The sequence below is a fragment of the Ailuropoda melanoleuca genome, chromosome 17 (genome assembly GCF_002007445.2).
Source record: "Ailuropoda melanoleuca isolate Jingjing chromosome 17, ASM200744v2, whole genome shotgun sequence".
NCBI lineage: Eukaryota > Metazoa > Chordata > Mammalia > Carnivora > Ursidae > Ailuropoda > Ailuropoda melanoleuca.
The window spans coordinates 1,273,937-1,289,510 of record NC_048234.1 but is presented as its reverse complement, the minus strand read 5'-3'; the positions used below and the strand labels follow the sequence as shown (position 1 = coordinate 1,289,510).

The following is a 15,574-nucleotide window of genomic DNA, read 5'->3' as shown; positions in this document are numbered from 1 at the left end:
AGGAGTCCCTGCGTCCCCTTCGTTCTTGCGCTGTTTGCAAGTAGGTGGGTGCGCTCGAGGTCTCCCCGGGACGAGCCAGTCTAGGGCCTCTGCCTTCCGTAGAGGGCCCCCCGGGGAGGGAGGGTCGGCGCCGTGGCCCCGGCTGGGCCGCAGCCCTGTGATGCTGCCTCGTCCCCGGAGCACCACCTAGCCCCCGCCCCCCCGGCGGACCCGAGCGCCCTGCGACGCCGCGGGAGCGCAGGAGACAGGGAGTGGCGATCGTCCCGGTGGCGCGCGCCGCGTCCCCAGGGGCTTGAGCTGACCCGGGCTTTGCGTTTTTCCTGCCTTAGGCTTTGCTGGGGCATGGGACCCGCAGTTGCAGACGTCCTTTGCGCAAAATGGGGGTCTTGGCAGGGGTGCGCGGAAGGGCTGCCCTCGGGGGCAGTGACTGCAAACTTATAGCGACGTTCAGAGAAGCCCGGACGCTGAGATCGGAGAGAGAGAGAGATGAGCTCAGGTGGAGGAGGCCTGGAGGGCCGGGATCAACGAGGGGAAGACCTGACCTTATGGAAAAAAATTCCTTTGGAAACTTCCTTTCTCTCTACTCCCCTGAGATGCGTGTTGGCAGTCATCCCCCAGCATCTGGACATCTGCAGGGTCTCATGACTCAGGTTTTATTAGATGGTAATAAATGATCTTTTCCCAACAATAGCCAGCCCCCTCAGGGTCCTGGAAACCTTATTTCCAAAATACCTGGGAGGCTTACTCTATCCCTAATCCCCTCTCAACTTTAAAGTATATAATGGGCCACCCCTCCTGACCCCAGTGCTGCTCTTTCTGCCCACGGGTCCTGTCTCTTGCTTTAATAAAACCACCTTTTTGCACCAAAGCTGTCTCAAGAATTCTTTCCTGGCAGTTGCTTCGAACCTTAACGTCTTTTGTAAATCAAGGGGGCGTGGGCTCTAGGGGATGGCAGGGAGAAGTGACTCTGAGGGAGGAGGGTGACCGGCGACAGGAGGGAGGGGGTGGCTACAATCAGCTTGTGCTTCCCTATCTTCGGCAGGGCTAGTTCTCCTGAGTTCAGAACGGCAACGGTGTACATGTTTTAATACTAGTGGGTTCTGTTCTAAGATTGCCGGCTCACTGGGACCGTGGGGTGGCCTCCTGATTGGGGACTGTTACGAAGGCGGCCCTGGTTTCCCATGGATGGTACTGTGGCCAGGAAGGGAGATAAGAGATGTATCCGGGGTGGTTCCTTTACCATTTGCCTGTTAATAAAGCCTCACTTTATGCCTACCATGTGCCAGGCACTGTGCTAGGCTCTGGGAATAAACTGATGAGCAGATCAGAAACGGCTCCTGCCCTCTGAGAGCTTCCCAGATGGTGGGGGGAGGCCAGCGATGAAGCAGGAGGGACAACGCCATGCGCTGAAAGCTCTGAGGGGTGGGGGGCACAAGGTGCTGCGGGAGCACGGGGCAGGGGTGCGTAGGACAGGGGAAAGGTCGGGAGTCCGTTTGTGCGGGAGATGTCTAAGCTAGGATCCAGATTCCATTTCCCCGTGGGCACATCCTTCTTCACCCCGTCTGAGCTCTAGCAGCCCATCTGGATTCAGAAACAGAGCACACTTTGGACCCACAGAAGAACCAAGCTCGGCAAGGACAAGTGGAAAATAAAGCTCTTTTTTGCCCCCGTTTCCAAGCCATCAAAACCCCCAAGGTGTCCACTCCCACCATCTGTCTCCAGCCAGAGGTGGTCAGCCCCACGTCCCTCCTCTTCCTCCTTGAATCTGATGACCTGGGGAGGGCTCTAGGCCTGGCTGTGGTGGCCGCCACATCAGGCTCTTGGGTTAGGCTTCTAGAAGTTCCACAGAAGTCCTGCCAGCTCCAGAGGGACAACACCTGAAATGCTGCCGTCGCACCTGGACAGCTGGCCCGGGAAAGCCGAACCCCACATGGCATCCCTGGGCGTGGGAACGTGCAGCAGAGGCCTCACGGGAGCCCCACGACTTTGGAGCGAGAGGGCAACCCATCAGACGGGCACTGGTGTGCAGAGGGAGAAGCCGAGGCCCAGCGAGCGGTCCGCGGAGCCAGCCCCACAGCCGGTGCTGGCGCTGGCGCTACGGGGCCGGCGGGGAGGCGCCCCGCTCTGCGCCACTGTGCCCCGTCTCCCAGAGCTCCATGATGAGGTAAGGGTGGGTCTCCCTCAGAGCCTGGTAGACCTGATCCTTGCAGGCCCGGTCCCAGGACCTGCTGAAACTGAACAGCTCCCGCATCTGGCCGGGCGTCGTGCGCTTGGCACGCACCCTCTCGTACTGCTCCTCGCTCAGCACCTGCCCGTGCAGCTTGTCGAGCACCGGCTCCACCGATGTCACTCGAGCCACCAGCTGCTCCCGATGCAGGTCCATGAAGTGCAGCAAGGCCGGGGCGCCCGGGGGCGAGGGTGAGGCTGGCCAGGGACACAGAAGGGCTCCAGCTGCGGCTCTGACCTCTGACCCTGTCCACCCCCACCCTCCCAGCTCTCTTCCCTCGTTTCCTCTGCATCCTGCCTCCTTCTCCCCTGCAAAGGCATCTGACCACCAGACGGGCACCTGCCTCCCCCCTGTCGGCATCTGGCCAGCATGAATCGGCTCGAGCTGGGGTTGGGGCCCGTGATGGGGGCATCTGAGGCCGTCCAGCGGGAGAGAGGCCCCCTCTCCTTCCATGGAGGGGGTACCAGGGCCCCCGTGGGCAGGAGTAAGAGGATGAGGAGGGCCTCTGCCCCAGGGCATGTGCCACCCTCCAAGGCCTGACCCCTGTGGGGGATGCAGTGGTCAAGTCCCTTCTTCTCTCCCCCACCCCAGGCAGACAGTGCACCCAGGACTGCCCTGCGTTGTGGTCTCCAGCAGCTGTTACTGACCTGCCGGGACTGGAGGGACCAGAGAGGGCGCAGGCCGGAGATCCCCTGCAGGGAAACAGAAATGAAGGAGCAACTGTGCCAGAGCTGGTTAGGGACCCTCGTGAGGGTCCTGGAAACCCCTACCCACACTCTGAGATTCTTTGATTCTGACAAGCAGCTACGGACAAGTTCTGGTCATACTGTGAGGCAAGGGCTGCTGGGGCCCTTAGGGACCGCCCAGGTGAGTCCCTTCCTTGTGCACGTGGGGAAACTGAGGCCAGGATCATAGTCAGAGACAGAGAGAGAGGCATCTGAACCCCAGAAAGCATGGCTCAGTCCAGTCTCGGGCTGAACAGAACTGAGGCGGAGAACTGGCCAGGTCCCTCGCTAGGTAACGTGAACTATTTGAAATGTCCTTGCCTTGAGCGGGAATCTAACTCTTTGTCCTTGTTTGGCCTGGGTGCACACGGACCAGATCTGTGTGTCCTGGAGTTCAATGTCCAAAGCAAGAAAATCTTAGCACGTGGGAGTAACAGGTGAATTTCAGCAGGAAGGACACACAGACACCCACACATGGGGGTCCTGGGGCCCATCCTGACTTGTCGCCTATAGGAGCACTGATGGAGGAAGGTGACTGGGATGGCAAAGAATTTAAAGACAAACGGAAGAGGACTCTGGGAGAAACCGGAGCTATCAACTTGCCGGAGAGGGGACTCTCGGGAAGCCGCGGTCACAATCGGCCAGTATCTGAAGGGCTTTCCCACCCGTGGGGAAGCACACAGACTTCCGTCAGCCCCGAGGCCAGAATTGAGACCGAGAGGAGGAAGACATCGTCCAGGAGATTTGGGTTCTTGGGGGTGTCGGTGCTGACTACCTGTGAAATTCCATCCGTTCCTGAAAGTTCGTTATTCGATTCGGCTTTGTCTACCGTGAAAATACTGGAACGACCCAGATTCGCGTGTCTGATCCGGTACTGCCCCAACTGGCTTGAGCCCTTCAACCCTAGAACCGTTGTGTTCTTATTCACGAGAAACTTTGCCAAAGGCCCTGTGATCAGAACCCACTAATTCAAGGACAGCGTGGCATGTGAGCGAGTGCCTTGGCGGGCGGGCGGGGTAACCCGTGTTCGAATGCTGCGCCTGAACCAGCTGGGGCACGGCTAGAAAATGCCCGGCCCGTGTTTTCCCCTCGGCGAATTGTGCTCACACAACGGACACGCATATGCACAGCGTAACCGACTTCCTCCCTCCCACCTCCGCGTCCCTGCACTTGACTTCACCTGGTTTCACCAAGGCTTCCCACACCACCGTGCCGTATTTTTTGTCTCTCACTTGCAGCCTGATCCCCGAGCCCAAGTGGCTGACGTAGAACTCAGAGAAAATTTGGGGTTCTCCGGGGCTGCGGTAGCACAGCTCCAGCTCCTGGGGAGAGAAACAGCCGTCAGCTGACCGCGTCCTGGGGGAGGGTGGTCTCTCCCCATTGAACACCTTCCCGGTGGCCCAGCGCAGCCCCAGGGGGACGCTCCCCCGGTCCCCTGCGCTGAAATTAAGTGCCACCTTCAGCCCCTTCTCTTTCCCCGCAAATCCTGACCGGGTGGGGGGAGGGGAGGGTGAGTGCCACCGGGCGCCCTGTGAACGAGTCAGGACTCGCCCTTAAATGCAGCGGTCGCACATCGTAAACCAGACCCTCTCCCTCCACCGCCCCCGTCTTGACCCCGAACCCTCGTTTCGCCAGCTGCTGGCCTGTCTCCTCAATGGGTCCTAAATGTGACCCACGTTCAGACCGTCCGCTGGCTCCGAGCACGCTTTCCCCAAACTCAGTAAATGCCACCGGATTTGGGCACCATCCCCAACCCCTGCCTCTCACACCGCACGCGAAGTCTTGCCCGCTCCACTGCCAGCGCCAACCCAAATCCGTGGACGGCTCTCCGCCCGCGCTGTCTCCCTAGTGAGGCCAACAGCTCCCGCCTGCGGGACCCCGATGGCCTGCCAACCATCTCCGACCATCTCTTCTCGCTCTTGTGCGTTTCCCGTCCACTCCTGCCCAGCGGCCAGGAGCCTCTCTCAGAAAGTAGACCCCGTCTTGTACCCGCAAGGAGCTTCTCAGTGCTCCAGACTGCACACGTGTGTGACCTGTCTGCCACAAGCCTCCGCGTGCCTGAGTCACGTCCTGTCACTCGGGCCCCCACTCCAACATCATCCCCCCAGAGACACGTGCCGGGCCCCCGGGGTTGGGTCCACGTCACGCTCTGACACGGCCTGGTTGTGTCTCCTTCACAGCCCCTCATGGTTCGTGGCCACTCTTTCTTTTATGATTTACGTAGGTCTCCTTCCGTCTGGATGTCATCGTGCAGAGGGCAGGGATCTGTCGGTCTTATTCCTGGACTGTCCCCACTGAGGACGACACACAGTTGGCACTGGATAAATGCCCCTGCTAATGCCCGACACGGCAGGAAAGTCCAAGCTATCCATCCTTGGGTGAGCATTTCCTAACTCAAGAGATACTTATCACTTCCTCGTCCTGCTGGGCATCTGTCCTGCCCATCATGTCACACAGAGCGTTTGAGGGCTCCGCTGGCCGTGCAAGGAGGAGGGACTGACTCTGGTTCAGCTATTCACGCGCTGCTGTTCCCCAGACACTCTGGCCCGAGCAGCGGAACCTGGGCCGTGGTGAACATCCGGATACGGTGGACGAATGTCCAGGGACCCGACGTCATCCGTCTCCGGCCCAAACGGGAGATGGAACGAGAGCAAAAGGCAGCCAGCCCCTCGCGGTGGGAGCTCAGTGCTCTTACGCACTGACCCGAGGCTGCCGTCCCCGCCGCGTCCTCCTGGGGGACAGGCACGATCTCACAGAACTGTCCCCTTCAGACAGGTCACCGTGCAACCACAAACGCCAGACATGCCCCCTCGCAGAACACACGGCCTGCTTTCCCAGTTACGGCTGTGTCCCTGCGTGTGGCCCGCCTGGCGCTGAGGGGCTTAGCCGAGGTTCAGAACACGGCCCGCTTCTAGAGCGCATTTCCGTTGTCTTCCGTGTTCCCCCAAATATCCTACCAGCGTCTAAATCCCAGGACTTGTTCTTTGCAAGCCTCTTGGAGAGGCTGCACCCCCAGTGTCCTGGGGCCCACACCCGTGCTGCCCCCATCCCGTATGTGCCCTTTCCTCCACCTGACCTCCTTCGCGCTGCTTGCCCCAACTCCCCTGTGCCGTCGACCCGGCCCCAGCTCCCCGCCGTGCCCCCCAGCAGTTCTGGGCATGACCTCTGACCCTGCTGACGGGCGAGCCTCTGGTCTGCTCACCTTGGGGATTGCTTCTAGTGTCCCCGAGCCAGACACAATGTAGCGGGAGCCCACGTAGAGCTGGGCCAGCGGGGGCGGCTTGTGGATCTGCACAAACTGGAATTTCTTCTCTTTGTCATCGATGGCCTGAGGGGCACACAGAGCACGGTCAGGGGAGGGGCTGGGTCGGCTGTGTGGCTCAGAGGGTCCGTCCACGGCGTTCTGCCCACTGAATGTGGTCTGAGCCAAGGGAGGAGGTACTTCTGTGTGTCTGTGGGACGGAGTGGCCGCTCTGCCCCACGACCTGCGGTACCCAGAGCCCCGTGCTGGGCCTCTGTGATGCCAGGTGGGACCTGGGGCGTCGCTGGAGAGGAAGTTTGGGGGGCGGAGGTGGTTTGGGCCTGGATGCCGGGCAAGAGGCCCCCTAAGCTGACTCACAGGGGGCAGCCCGCGGCTGACCAGGTCCCAGGGTTACCCGCCCGCCCTCTTCCCGCTGACCCGTCTGGGGGGCTCTTGGGCTGCACCCCACATTTGCCCACAGCCTGCCCTGGCCCGGCCTGGCTCCTGGGGCCACCTTCTGAATACAGCAGTCGCTGGGGACCAGGTAGAGGTGGAAGGCGATCTCGTCCAGTTGGAGACGGTGGTACAGCAGCACCACGGAGATCACGGGGAAGAACCGCAGGGCGGCGTTGATGGTTCTCAGGAGCACGCCTATGGGGGAGAAGCTGGGGTCCTCCAGGACCACGTGGTACAGCTCCACCCTGGTCGGGTTCTCCACGAGCATCCCCTCCTCTTTCAAGTGTGCCACTTGGAACAGGGAGGTGTCCACGTGGCCCCCTGTCAAAGCACGGAGTCGAGAGACAAGGATTTAGTGCCTCGTGGGATCGGGCTGGGCCGGGGCAGCTGGTTTCGGGGATGGGGGCTCAATGGCCTGTCTGGAAGGAGGGGGGTCCTGCCTGGGTCTGGGGCCTTGGGAGGCTGTGGGCAACCCCGTCTCCAGGGCGGGAGCATGGTAGGGCCCCCGAGCCGAGCCCACACCAGGCCCAGCCCCTGGTCCCAGCGCTGGGGGGATCTGGCCCTGTGGAGCTGTGCTGGCGCGACCTCTGACCGTGTAGGCCAGTGGGGGAGGCCGGCGCGAGAACAAACAGCGGGAAGGGACAGCGGGGACATGGAGTGACCAATGTGGTGTCTGCGTTTGTCACGCGTACACTCCCTTTTGGGAAGAACCTCGCCCCCCACCGTTGTGAGGGGCTCAGCAGGAACCGAGTGGGCCCCTCCCCCCGGAAGCTGCTGCTCCCAGCGGCCGAGACACACCCCTGCGCCCAGGCTGGCCCCCGTGGGTGCTCCTGACCAGGGCCTGGATCCGGAGGCGGTGGAGGGCAGATGAAGAGGCAGGGACCCTTCTGGCAGCCAGGTAGGGTGGGGAGCCGGTGGCCGCCGCGGCAGGAGGGCCCTCCCTCCCTTTCTTGCTGCCACCCTGGGAGTCTTGGCTTCTCAACGTCCTCGGCTCACCGCCTTTTCCCTCTTTTTTTCCTTAAAGACTTGTTGCCCGATCTTTCATTAAACCTATCGGCTACTCGAGAACCAACATTTCTGTTCCTCTCCTGCTGCTGGATGGTGTCTTTGTGGTGATGGATTGCAGAAGGAGGGGAGCCGCGGGGAAGATCCTGGACTGAGAAGCTGCCTGTGGCTGGCCTCACTGAGGACGTGCGGAGCCCGCCATCGAGAGGAGGGTGTTTCAGAGGCAGGGTCGGGGCTCAGGGACTCATCTCTTGATTAAACAAAGGTGCCCAGTAAATCTCTGCCCCGTGACGGAACGACCTGGGTACTACAGTCCTGGAGATCACGGCCCAGCATGGGGACAGACGGCAAACAGGACAAGGACCTACAGCGTCTCGAGTGCCGCCGTCACGCTTCCTTGCCCAGGCTCGGGCCGCTGCTGCCCCCACAGTCCAGGAGCCTGTACTCGGCTCTGCGGCTGGTCCCAGGGCTCTGCCCTCTCTGCGGAGCGTGTCACCCGCACCTTCCAGGCTCAGGTGAGCTGCTGAGGAGTAACTGTGACTCTCCTGGTCGAGGAGGGACACGTGAAGGTGGGGCGGAGAGCTGGCTGGCGGGGCGGTCAGTGACGGGGACTGCAGGGCTCTGACTCCCTGCAAAGCACCACCTGCTCTCAGGGTCTGAGTCACTGGCCTCGGTGTGCAGCGTACCCCTCCCCGCGGGACTGCGGGGATTCTGTCTGTGACACCCTGGGAACGGCAAGGGTCGCCTGCTGTGGCTAGGGGTCAAACGCAGCCTGACGGGGAACGCTGCAAGTGGGCTGTGTGGTTCCTCCTGCTTCTCCCCCCAACGATGGCCACTCCTGGTAACACGTGAGGTTCTGGGGAGGGAAAGGTCTCTTGAAGATACGTTTTGCAGAATCAGTGATTTCTGGACTCCATCGCCGTACGACTCGGGAGGTGTGGGTCCCAGAGAAGCAACAGTTTCGCGGCACGGGGGGCGTGCCAGGGGCTCCCGGCTGTCTGGAACTGGTGTGTTCCCGCAGGAGCTGGGGTGACCCCACCCGGATGGCTGTGCGAGCTCTGTCCTTCCCCTGTGGGCAGCACAGACAGGACTGAGCCCCTGGAGCCAGCGAACTCACTTCCGGGGGGACGAGCTCTGTGGAGGGCAGGCTGCCCCGTGCGCTGAAGGAGGCAGGGGCCGGGGGAGGAGGGCCCAAAAGGACAGAGCTGGCTGCAGGGGCCGCAGCCTGTGCGGTCCCACAGGGCTCCATGCCCACGAGGGCCGTGTGCTTGGTTCAGTGGCCTGCTGTCCAGGTCCTGAGGCTCTGAATGACTGTGGAACAGAGGGCTGCGGGTTTTCACTTTGCTCTGGGTCCCGCGGTTGACGGAGCCAGTCCCACAGAAGGATGACAGCGCCGTGAGCAGCCGGGTCTGGGAGGCTCTGGGGTACGGCCGAGACGTGGAGGGGCTGAAGCTCGAGGCTCTGTCCACAGCGGCAGAAAGCTCACCGTGGAAAGCTATAACTCGACGTAGGACCTCACGGCGGACAGTGAACAGGCAGCCAGGGCCCAGGTCCTAAATTGGGCCGGGCTGGGCAGCGAGGTCGTGGTTTCCAGGACAGGACCCAGCTGCAGCCCACACAGCAGGTGTGTGGATTCCTGCGAGGGGCCGTTTCCTGGGTTGGCGTGAGCTACAAGCTGCTTTTGTGCGTTTTGCTTCTTGGTCTGCGGACAGACTCCAAAGGGCACAAGCCCCGAGCAAAAGGCAGGCCGTCCTCTCGCGGGCCCTGCTCGTGTGCTCTCGCCCAGGCCTCAGACCCGGAGATTTTCCCAGAATATCTTGGCATCGAGCAGGGGGAGTGGCGGTGTGGCCCCGAGCATCCTGGGCCGAGCGTGGAGGCCACAGTACCTCGTTGCTGGGCAGAGCTGAGCCCGCCGACTCCACTGGCCAAGCATTCCGTCCCTGACAGGGCACCTGGAGACGCCCTGGGTCAAGGTCCCACTCTGAGGAAGAGGCAGGATGGTTGCTGTGGGTGCCCCCTCCCTGAGCCATCTTGCACCTGCCCCACCCATGCTTCACTCTGGAATCTTCCCTAGTGACCCTGTCCATCCAGCCAGGCACCCCCGGGAACCCCGAGCCTCTGCCCTTGGTCCTGGCCCCCACGCTGTATTCCCGAAACTTCAGTGGTTCACACCAAGCCTGTGTGCTCTTGACAAATGAGCCTCCCCGGTCCCCAGAACCGGCCAAGTTCCTTGCTTCTCATTTTTCTTTCCATCTCTTTCTTGCTGCTGCTTTGTCAATGATTCTTCTTACACGTATGTTCTTCGATTGATGACCCTGATTGTTTAATGTGCGTAAAGTCTAAAGTAAATCCGTACCTTTACCCAGATATATTTAATTCCTGGGGCAGCACTACAAGCAAATCTACCAGCCAACAGATAAACGGACCGTGACGACCACAGCCCCCTCTGCGATCTAACTCAACCAGACACAGGGTGAGTGCTCAGCCCCGGTGTCCGCCGTAACACCGACTGTCCATCAAATCATCGATCACGATTAAACCCTTTAAACGTTTCACCAATTTTACTTTTCTCTTGAACAACGATTTTTTCTGTGTTTGCAATTTCTCGATGGACCATTGTTACGAGGGAACCTCGGGAGACACGTCCCGAGCCACTGTTCTGAAGTCTGTGGTCAGCCTGGTGGCCCCACCTTGCTGGCCGTGTCCGTCCTGGCCGCTGCCACGACCTCCCCTTAGGCTTCCATCTTCCGCAGTCTCGCTACGATGGGTCCAGATGTCTCTCTCTCTCCTGCTTTTAACTCTTGGGATTTTTTCATCCTGAGAACGAAGTCCCATCTTTCGGCGACTGGAGAAATTTCTTGGCAAGTCTCTCTTCCAACATTGCCGCTTCTCCGTCCTGTCTGTCACATCCTCCTGGATTCTGATCAGACGTCCTCTTACGGCCTCTTCCACGTTGCTGAATCTTTATTTTTCCCATGTTTTAAAATATTTTCTGGGGGCGCCTGGGTGGCACAGCGGTTAAGCGTCTGCCTTCGGCTCAGGGCGTGATCCCGGCGTTATGGGATCGAGCCCCACGTCAGGCTCCTCTGCTATGAGCCTGCTTCTTCCTCTCCCACTCCCCCTGCTTGTGTTCCCTCTCTCGCTGGCTGTCTCTATCTCTGTCAANTTAAAAAAAAAAAAAAATTTTAAAAAAAAAAAAAAAAAAAAAAAAAAAATAAAATATTTTCTGAAATTTAGTTTGTGTCTGAACTCGGCTGACCCTTGGTAATAGCGCCTTGCTTCTCGCGCATATCTTAAGGACCCTTTCCTCAGGCACATGAAACGTAGTTATTTTAAGGGTGGTGTCTGATGATTTCAATGTCTGGGGTCTTCGTGGGGCTGATCCTGGGACCTGCCGTTCCCGCTGGTTCTCGCTCACGGTGCCTTGTTCACCGCGTGGGAGATTTCTGACTGTGAGCTCACAGATCTTGGAACTTTATCGAGGGAAGTCTTCGGAAGCGAGAGAGGTCGGGAAAGGTGCGTTCGTTACTCTTCATGACTCCATATCCTCCTGGGAAGCCCCCGCTCCCGGCTCCCCGTCAGGCACTAGTCCCGCCCGTGGGGACCCGACAGCCCCGTTACTTCATTGCCCCTCACTTCGTAAATGGCCCTGTCTCTTCCAAAACCACCACTGACCACGTGGCCTGGTTCCCGCCGGGACCACGAGGGACACAACCTGGGTAGAGAGCACCGAGTAGATGCCAGTTATTCTCGTTACCGAGGAGAATGCTTCCAATTCAGGGAAACTTTCGAGTAATTCGGGCGAGAAGAATGAGGAGGCCGGGAGACCAAGATGCTTCAAATAAAGAGCTGCGCAGAGCACGGCGCTTCCGTTCTATAACCCCGTCTCTCTGAGGAGGCCGCACGCTCCCCCCGCAGGACACCGCCACCCAAGCCCCTTCCAGGGCCCTCATTACCGCTGTCCCCTCCCCGCTGCTCACCTCGGAGGTCCACAAAGTGGGGGAGGTACACAGCTGCCACGGCCCCTGGCTCCGCCTTGATGTCAAACAGAGGGCCCGCCACCACCCAGTCCTGCTGTGGGACCATCCCTCGCAGGCCGACGTCCCAGGCGCAGAATTCCACGTCGATGGTCACGGGCCCTCTCACCACGAAACGGAGACCCGTGTTGGGCCAGTGGTAGGAGCCAGCCACGGGCAAGCGGACGCTGGGGGAACAGGGAGAGGGGGACCCAGAATTACTCTGTGCCAACTCACCAGACCCTGTGCAGGGCGCTGCGGACCCAGTGGAGCGCCGCAGACCCAGATGCAGCAGCCAGAAGGACTCGGGTGTGAGCCATGGCTCCTCTGCCCTCTGACCGTATGGGCAGGTCACTGAGCTTCCCTGATCTGTGTTCTCTGTAAACCAGGGTGACAGGCACACCCTTCCCCGTGGTGGGAGTGCTGCGGGACCTGGCGCCCGCGGACACATTAACGCATGCCTGGGGGTGGTTACGTTTCTATTATGGTGACGGTGATGAAACAGGAAAGCGTTCTTGTTTTAAAGGCCTATTTGCCAATATAGTCTACACAGTAATACTAACGACACACCTTTGGAAATGAAAACAGCTCTGCAGGGGCCTCGAGCGATATTCCCAAGGTTCCCCACGTGGTGAGTAGTGGGGTCGCAGGCAGGCAGCGTCCGCAGGGGTAAGGTGGGAGGGAAACCACCTCTCAGCAGAGAGGAGGTGCGTGGCCATGTGTCGTGGAGGAGATCACGATTGTGACCACGGACACCGCGGCTGCACATTGTGGATAGTGATAAGCCAGGACAAGTGGGCACCTCTGAACGCGGACTGGGCCCGAGCTGATCGGAAGGACTTGAAAACGTTCCATCTGCTAACGGTTATTGTGTTAGTGAAGAAAGGCCTTTCTTTGCCGTTTTCAGAAATGAATCACAAAATATTTAGGGGTAAAATCACCCAATATTTTGGATTTAAAATGCTCTAATAGAGGGACACCTGGGTGGCTCAGTCGGTTGGGCACCTGTCTTTGGCTCCGGTCATGATCCCGGGGTCCTGGGATCGAGTCCCACATCGGGCTCCCCACTCAGTTGCCCCCCCACCCCGACTTGCGCTCTCTCTCTTAAATGAATAAATATATAAAATCTTTGAAATGCTCTGACAACAGAAGGTGGGAGAATGGAATAAATTGGGCGAGACGGCTGTTGAACCTGGGTGATGGGTACATGAAAGTTCCTTGGGCCCCGTTTTGGTTCATGGTTGAAAACTGTCACAATAAAACCCCCCTTTCCATAATGAAAGCACTAACTCAGGATCTCAGCCTTGTCCTTGCCTGTGGGCTTGGAAGGGGAGGGGACCCCAGCGCCATGGGTGTGGTGCTGACGGGCTGTGGGGAGCAGGTGTGAGAAGGGTGATGTGGGAGGCCAGCCCAGGTCAGCAGCACCCCCGCCCCCAGCCCCCTCACCGGTACAGGCTTCTGTCTTCGTCAACCAGCTCCGTGGCCACAGGCCCCAGGGGACCCCAGAAGTCATCCTTGGTCCCCAGAAGCTCCCTGTGTAGGTCCTCTGGAGGGACAGGGGAAGCCAGGTCCTCCGTAGGGACAGGGAAAGCCAGGTCCTCCGGAGAGACAGGGGAAGCCAGGTCCTCCGTAGGGACAGGGGAAGGCAGGTCCTCCGTAGGGACAGAGGAAGGCAGGTCCTCCGTAGGGACAGGGGAAGCCAGGTCCTCTGTAGGGACAGAGGAAGCCTGGTCCTCTGTAGGGACAGAGGAAGCCAGGTCCTCCGGAGAGACAGGGGAAGCCAGGTTCTCCGGAGGGATAGGGAGAGGCAGAAAGAATTCCAGCAGAGCTGTTTGCAGGGAGCTTCTCTCTGGAAACAGGCAGGACAGTGGTCAGCTCTAGGTTTTTCTGTCTGGCCTCCCCCGGCCCCGTGAAGAGATCATGGCGGGGGGCCCTTCCCAAGGCTGGGCTCCCTGGCTCACGGCAGGAAGGGTCTGAAGCCTCTGTCCCCGCTCTTGCGGCTGCCTGCCTGCTGCCTGAGGAGGGCCAGCCCTGCTGCCCCAGCCCCTGCCCCAGCCCGACATAGTCCCAGCCCTGCTCCAGCCCTGCACCCCCCACCGCCCAGAACTGTTGCTCTTCCCGGTGGCTACAGGTGGGCAGCTGTGAGCCGAACACGGCTGAAGCACGGATGCGCAGGGATGGAGAGATGACTCTCAGGCCCCAACCCCCCAGGCTCGGACAGGGAAGCAAAAGTCCTGCAAGGTTCTGGGAGCGGAAGGCTTCCCACGGGGTAGACTGTATTAGGGGGAAACCCGCCCTGTCGCAGCCCAGCGGCAAGGGGATGGAGCCACCCCTCCATGATGCCCCCAGCCTGGACCCTCAGACTACCTGAGTCTTGTCTCTGCTGCTCGGGTGAGGACAGGCCGCTCGTCTCTTCCTCGCTTGGGACCTTGTTAGGTATCGTCACACTTGGTGTCCTAGACACACAGAGATCCTAGAGGAAGCCAGGGCTGTCTCCAGCTTGTCCCAATTTGAACGTGTGGCCCAAGTCCAGGCTTCTCCAGGAGCCCCTTCCCTGTGAATGATCCCATCTGCTCAGCCCTCCAGGCCAGAGCCAGAACTGGGGTGTCATCCTGAACCCCCACGTGGGAGAGCTGACGGGTCACCTGTCATTCCCCCCAGAAGAGCTCTTTGTATCCTCTTCCCCTTCCATGGCCTCCACCCCGGCCTGCGGCACCCCTCTGCTCTCCCCCCCTCTCGCCCCTCCCAGGCCATCCCTCCAGGCACAGCGATGCTCGCCCTCCCCTCGGAAGCCCCGAGATGTCTGTCCGCTGCTGCTGGGGTGAAGGCTTTGCTCTGCCTGTCTCCCTGCCCCCACCTGCTGCGCCAGTCCCCCTGCTCACTCACCCCTAGACCAGGGGTTCTCAAGCTCGCCTGGAGGGCTTGTCAGACACACGGGCCTGGAACCCCCACCCCAGAAATTCTGATTCAGCAGGTCTGGAGTGGGGCCCGAGAATTTGCATTTCTAGTGCGTTCCCAGGCGCTGCTGGTCCACGGACCGCACTTTGAGTGGCGCTGTTCCTGACACCTGGCCTCGGTCTGTTCCTCGAAGGAGCCTTGCTGGGAGCCTCTTCCTCTGCCTGGGATCCCCCCTTCAGGGCCCAGCTAATCCCTCCGGCCTTTCAGGGCTCAGCCCCGCTCCTCTCGGACAGGGTGAAACCAGCCCTTGAAAGCGCTCCCTACCCGCCCCCGCCCCAGGTACAGCGACACGGGCTGGGGGGTAACTGGCACCAAGCCCTGTTCCCTGCGGCCCGCCCAACACACAGTGCGTCTGCAGGGAAGGTCCGCCCAGCCTCGTGCCCTTTCCCTTCGAACGGCAGCCACGAACCTGGGCATCCACGCAGGGTCAGGGCCCGAGTGCCCCAAACTGGGGGAGCAGGGAAGCTGCAGTGTATGCCCCGCGGGGAAGATGGACTCTGCCCGGGCCTCTCCCGCCGGCCCCCCAGCCCGGCGTTGGTCTGGTCCCAAGCCTCTCGCTCTTTGACTCTGCCTCCCCCTCCAGGTTCCTCGTTCCTCGTTCCCAGCCCCACCCGCGTTCCTGTTGCCTCTGTTCCCGTTCATCTCCCTGGTCGTCCACTGGAATGGTTTGAGCAGCGCAGTGACCCGTTCTATTTGCATCCACACACACGCCCACTCTGGCGGCCGTGGCCTCCTGGCTTCTTCCCGGGTCTGTCTGCCTCCACCCCAGGGCTTGGCTCTGGCCAGTGACGGCCTTGGGCCTGGGTCAGCCCGAGGGGGTTCTGGGTCCCCCTGACCCCCTTACCATCTGCTGTGGATGACCAGTGGAGGCTTCTCCTTCTCCAGGGCCCTCAGCATCTGGATCACCTCCTCACTCAGCTTGGTCTGGTCCAGCCTGCGAGCACAA

At 60.5% G+C, this 15,574-nt stretch overlaps 1 protein-coding gene across 1 annotated transcript in view; it reads right to left on the bottom strand.

The window, feature by feature from the left end:
* Positions 1-1,642: 1,642 nt before the first annotated feature.
* NLRP1 (NLR family pyrin domain containing 1) overlaps positions 1,643-15,574 on the bottom strand; it is a 37,672-nt gene continuing 23,740 nt past the window's right edge. The window contains exons 8-16 of the mRNA XM_034647263.1: positions 15,473-15,562; positions 14,038-14,126; positions 13,117-13,519; positions 11,635-11,858; positions 6,708-6,970; positions 6,155-6,280; positions 4,133-4,274; positions 2,875-2,919; positions 1,643-2,424 (exon numbers count right to left, since the gene is read on the bottom strand). Of these exons, the coding sequence (XP_034503154.1) occupies positions 2,096-2,424; positions 2,875-2,919; positions 4,133-4,274; positions 6,155-6,280; positions 6,708-6,970; positions 11,635-11,858; positions 13,117-13,519; positions 14,038-14,126; positions 15,473-15,562 (1,711 nt within the window). The 3' untranslated portion in view covers positions 1,643-2,095. The remainder of the gene's footprint in view (positions 2,425-2,874; positions 2,920-4,132; positions 4,275-6,154; positions 6,281-6,707; positions 6,971-11,634; positions 11,859-13,116; positions 13,520-14,037; positions 14,127-15,472; positions 15,563-15,574) is intronic.